The sequence below is a fragment of the Azolla caroliniana genome, unplaced genomic scaffold, assembly GCF_043228905.1.
Source record: "Azolla caroliniana isolate FFs.n. ecotype wild unplaced genomic scaffold, voAzoCaro1.0.p SCAF_22, whole genome shotgun sequence".
In the NCBI taxonomy this organism is placed as follows: Eukaryota; Viridiplantae; Streptophyta; class Polypodiopsida; order Salviniales; family Salviniaceae; genus Azolla; species Azolla caroliniana.
Window position 1 is genome coordinate 947,941 of NW_028230457.1, and position 6,018 is coordinate 953,958.

The 6,018-nt window shown below is 37.9% G+C and overlaps 1 protein-coding gene across 1 annotated transcript; it reads right to left on the reverse strand.

The window, feature by feature from the left end:
- Nucleotides 1-2,557: 2,557 nt before the first annotated feature.
- LOC147849708 (uncharacterized) lies at nt 2,558-4,635 on the reverse strand. Its single transcript, XM_087337269.1, has 3 exons — nt 4,051-4,635; nt 3,381-3,674; nt 2,558-2,989 (listed from the first exon to the last, which is right to left on the reverse strand). Exons 1-3 carry the CDS (start codon nt 4,354-4,356, stop codon nt 2,819-2,821), a joined length of 771 nt encoding a protein of 256 aa, XP_087193395.1. The 5' UTR covers nt 4,357-4,635; the 3' UTR covers nt 2,558-2,818.
- Between the last annotated feature and the right edge of the window lie 1,383 nt (nt 4,636-6,018).

Sequence of the window (6,018 nt, forward strand, 5' to 3'; positions counted from 1 at the left end):
GTAGGATGTGAAGCACTTCCCGTCGGGGGTCAGATGGAACGATGCTCGGGAGTCGGTCACCCATGTCGTTTCGTCGCCAACAAGATGCAGCTCACTCTCCCCGGAGATTAGCAATAGTTCTTCTTCACTTGTCGCGATCGCTAACGTTCCTCTTCTCTCTAAAATCTTCTTCGGTTCTGGACCGTTGGTTCCCCCTTTGGCTTTTCGGAAGTGTCGTCAATTCTTTTGGAAGTGCCTCGACTTTCCGCAATAAAAGCAAGTGGGCCTCCCCCTTGACTTCGACCTCGTCCCCGATTTGTCCCGGTTTTGGGAACTCCGATTCCGGCCTCTTCCCCAGTTATGGTCATCTTCTGTGACCAAGGCCTTCAGATCGGTTTCGGACTCCCGGTCCTTTAGGCGAGCTTCTTCATCCAGCATGCTTGATTTTACCCTTGCTAGGGACAACTGTTTTCCTTCTAGCCTGGCGTTGCTCAAAGTGACAACTAGTGTCTCCCAACTATCCGGGAGGGAACCGAGCAGCAGCAACGCGAGTACCTCATCGGCTAAGGGTACTTACAGCGAGGTTGTTTGATTTATGAGCCCCTAGAATGCATTCATGTGCTCTACCATGGTGGCTCCATCCTGGTACCAGAGTTTCACTAACTTCTGGAATACCGAAACCCGATTTACGGCGTTTTTACTCTCCAGCATGGTACCAATTTTCTCCTAGAGCACATAAGTCTGACTTTCTTCATTAAAGTTGTTGTATAGGCTCATGTCGACGAAGCATCTAATGTATGTCGTCGTCTTCATATACATCACCTCCCACGTTGTGGCATCGATCTTGTCCGGTTTCTTGTCCCTGAACTGTACCGGCAACCAGAGATTTTTGACCACGAGCATGCCCTCATCTTTGACTTCCACACTAGGTAGTTGGAGCCAGTGAGCTTGAACATGGTTTCGAATGACTCTTCCATTTTCTTCAAGGTTTAGAACCTCAGTCTGATACTAGTTTGCGTGGAATTGCGCTCAGCCAGAACTGAGTCTTAAACTCATTGGAAGAACAAAACAGAAAATGGAGATTAATATACTTACACAAACAATAGAGAGGACACCGGATGTTTACGTGGAAAACCCTAATAGGGAAAAACCACGAGAGCCCACAGACTCCAACTATCACTATAAGAGAAAGGAGTACAATAGGAGACTCAGAGGCAACGACCTCAAACTCTATACCTTCCTCCACCAATGATTACAACAAAAAACTTTTTGTATCTCTAGTTTTACTTTATTTTAATTTAGCTTTGATGATTGGATAAATACCCATTTTGTTGTAAACCAACTCTTTCATGGGCCAATTTTGGCCTTAGAAGACGTTAATATATCTTTCTCTCTCTCTCTCTCTCTCTCTGTGTACAATAACAATATACAATGAAAACGCTCTGTCTTCTCATCCCTCATGTGATTGCCCTAAGTCATATTTATACTTATATGACTTTAGAACTATTTACAAATATGGCCATGACAAGCACATTAGAAACATATTTACATATATGTTCCTATCGGATCCATCCGGATACCTTCCAGATCCGTCTGTTCCGGTTCCTTCCTTCGGCTCATCCGATCCGGCTCATCCAGATCTCAACTGGATCCCATCCGGCGGGACCATATTCCCAACATAAAGTATATGCAATGAAGGCATACTTGCTCTTCACAAGCTCAGCATATAGTGCAATCCATTCAAATATGGTGAAGGAATTTGAAGAGCATGTAAAGTACATGCAATGAAGGCATGGTAGAGGATGAATGTGACTTGCTCTTCACATGCTCAGCATATAGTGCAATCCGTTCAAGATATAATGACATATTAAGAGGGAGTGATAACTTAAGTGTCATACTAAAAACACCTAGAAGGTTGAGCTCATATGTTTATGCCTTATTCACGCATAGAGACTTTGTGCTTCAATGTATGAATACCCATTTGTAGGAAGGAGACACATATCAAAAACACATGTATACTCTGGTCCCATAGGTCAAAACTGGTTTCTTTATGGATGATAAAAAACAAAACCTATACTTTTTTGTAATTAATTCTTTCACACTTACCTTCTATACTTTTGCGGAGCAATAATTAATTATAATGACCTCACACTCAATAATAGAATGAGATAACCATATATATGTGCATATGTGCACTTATATGAATGATTTAATTAGATGTTACATGTTTAAGTTTGAATTGGCACAACGAGTATCATTACATAATAATTGATTTCATACCATAAATTTTAACTCTTCTAAAGTAGATAATATATTTCAACCAAATCAAATACTATTAATATGTATACACATGAAGCGTGAGCCTTATATGAATGATTTCTTTTGATGCTTTGGGTTAAGAAGGCGGGTTAAGAAGGCAGTCGATGTCAAGAATCCTCTCCTAGAATTCATGGAATATCAAAAGAATATCAAAACCTTTACATTTGGAGTCATGTATAATTGATGTAATAAGTGTATGGAGATCATCACAATGTTTATTAACATCTAGTCAACTAAGAAAATACACTATTTGGCAAAATTGAAGGCAAAAGTTACATTTCCATTTATAGTATATATATATATATAAAAATATAATTACATTCACTCCAACTTTGTTATGTAGCATAAGTTGGTGATTTGGATCGCCGAATGTAAATGTCCTATCAAACTCTGGTAGGGTCTTATTCATAAATACAAGTCACCAATCCATCTAGTTATCAAGTCATCTATTGTCCAGTCAACCCAGTGTGCAATAATACGATCAAGAGTTCATATAATTTAATCAATCAATTCAACAAACTTATAATCCTCCTCCATATAATTCTCTATTGTCAAAAGAAATGATGTGGTAAAGATTGAGAAGCAAGGCAACAAACGCTTGGTCGACACCCCAACTTACACGCACTCTATAGTCAGGATTGCGACCACATATGGAGCTCCAAGATAGGCGGCCATCCGGATACATTTGGGCCTATAATATTGTCACAACAACAATGCAATGATTAAATTATGACAATGTAGTTCAGCTAAATTACAATTGTGTTACTACTATTGTGGTTTGGGGGATTGAGGATCACACATTCATTGATAATGGTAATGTTGGATCCATGTTACTTACCATGATATATGTACACATAGTTAAGCACATAATCTAGTAATGCTCATTATGTTTAGACACATTGCTTCATGACTTAATTATCTACTAATAATCAGAATCACTTGGGGTAATTATTGGGTTTTCTTTTTACAAAACATTTCCCATCTTTAGTCTCCAATATTATTATGAGGAGAGTGAGTGTGGCAATCGATCCTTCGAAAAACTATACAAATCATTGAAAAGTAACAAGGAAAATGGTGATTACCTCGGCGATCTTGTGATTGTCCCGAGCATCGAGAATCGAGACAGTCACATTGCCGGAAAAATATAGGCCAGTCGAGCGTTTAACCTTGTAGTCGGGACGTCTACGTCGGCCCGACCCCGTGTCCACAATGCCAAGTGTCGCACTCCCATTGGCCGAGACATCCACATCGTGGTGGTCATGATCGAGGAAGACATATAGGGTATGGTTCCAATGAGAGAGGTTAGCTTCTCTAATGCTCATCACCCGAGATTCGCCTTGGTATACATGGTACCGGTTTCGCCATGTGGCACTCACCTAGTGGGAGAAGGAAATCATTGCAATCTCATTATTAGCACAAATGATTAACAACCAAACACAAGATTTATTACCGAAATCCATCTAAATGGCTTTTGTCGATGATTTGTCATTAATGTTATGATCATCGCTAATCGATATTAATTGTGTCAATGATTTCCCATTAATGTTATAATCATCGCTAATCGATGTTAATTGTGTCGATGATTTGCCATTAATGTTATAATCATTGCTAATCGATGTTAATTGTGTCGATGATTTGGCATTAATGTTATAATCATCGCTATTCGATGTTAATTGTGTCGATGATTTGTCATTAATGGTAATCATCGCTAATCAATGTTAATTAACTACATAATTATATTATCCTTGGCACCTTTCGATAAATTCGAAGAAGTTCGATGCCATCTGCATCTTGCATAACAAAATCGCGACGGCCATAGCGTGAGGCGGATCCCAAGTGATCAAATGTGAAGGCTCTATTAACAATCTTCTTTGACACATTACCATCAGGATCCTTGTCATTCTTAGTACCACTACTAGAGCTTGTAATTTTGATGAGAAAAGATGAGCAATGTGTAGAAATCCATAGCTCTAGTGTCGTGTCATGGTCGGCACAAAAGCGAGAAGAGATTATAGCATCATTATGATCTTTTTTGGTAATCTTGTAGTTAGTGGCCATATTTAGAGTTTGTTGAGATGATTAATGGGTCATTAATGATCTGCTGGATGCAAATGATAGGATGATTTGATATTAATTATGTGATTAGTGGCCCTTATTGATATTTATTGAGATGACGAGATGTGATTTGTGGGTCATTCATTAATCATGAGATTAAACATCCCATTACTTATTATTAATCATGATTATGGGGCATAAATCATGATATTAAGAGAAGATGAAGATAGCTGGAGACGGAAAGTCAATCTTGAGAGAAGAGAGAGAGAGAAAGAAAGAGGATTTTAACACTAGCTTTTATAACTTGTTACAATGTAAAAAAGCAAGTGTCTCCTAAAGTCAAGATAATTTCTATGGAATCAGTTTATTTAATAAGAGTTTTGTTTATTGCGAGAATATACGAGGGTCACGGCATTACACGTAATGTGCCCATCGCTATATAAGACAATGGTCGAATCATTCAATCAAACGATGTTTTTCGCCGAACCATTCATGTTTTTCACTGAATCAATTATGTTTTTCACCGAATCATTGATGTTTCGCACGGAATCATTGATGGTTTTCACCTATCTGTCGCAAAAATCTCATCATCATGTGGGGGGTCCAGCTCTCGTGACTTTTTAAAAATGTGGTAGTTAGTTTGTGCACACTCCACACACTCTTGATGATGTTGAATCGGTCACGTGGGTTGGAATATCGTCTACATGCAATGTATCATCTTAAACTACTAATTCATTCATTACATTCGGCGTGTCATTGTCGATCTATCTCGTTCGTCGTGTCATTACGTGCATACCTATGATTTCTTTATCATATTAAATATATATCGAATAGAGTTAAGAAACTTGGGCCTCTCATATCATTGTGTGGCATTGCAAGTTGCAATCAAAGTGTCAATATTTTGTGGCAATCTCCTGCGGAAGTTAGTGGAGTGTACATCCCTCTATATGCTAGTAAATTAACAATTCATGACCACATTGCAATGTTTGTGTGATCATATAAAAACAAATTGAAGGATAAACACTTGTGGCAATTATAAATTGAACATTACGTCCACAATTGTGTGTTAATTGTTGAGTACCTTGCACTACATGTGTGAAAGTATAAACTATAGATCCTATATTTGTAACGAGTATGAAAATTTTCACGATTCATCGGTCATAAATATACTAATCCCATTGAAGTCCAACTTTCAATTTTCAATGTAATGAACATTTTTAATAGTTATTCTATATAACACATTGAAGACCTTGGACGTACATTGTTGAACATCCAAACCATCTTAAATACGGAAATATTTTCTAGTAATCCATTCTTGGAGGCATGACCTTTTCTTGGGAACTAAACTATTGTGCACAATTCCATCGTTTCATACGAAATATTAACACATTCAAAGGCAATGTAAACTTGTCAACCATTCCATCTCTAGGTAGCTACTAGTTCTTGTGGAACAATTACAACTTTTATTGGTATGAAACAACGAAAGACAAGGTGGGTAACCAAAGGTCTTTTAAACATTTGCATGAAAGTTTGAACATTCCAATGATGATTCTAAACGACTTTTAACCAATCTTCATAGTGATACATTCTAATAATTTCCCTCTTTTAAGTTAGAGCGAGAAACTCCTTCAATATTAGGGTTGTCATTGATTAACATCAAGCCTA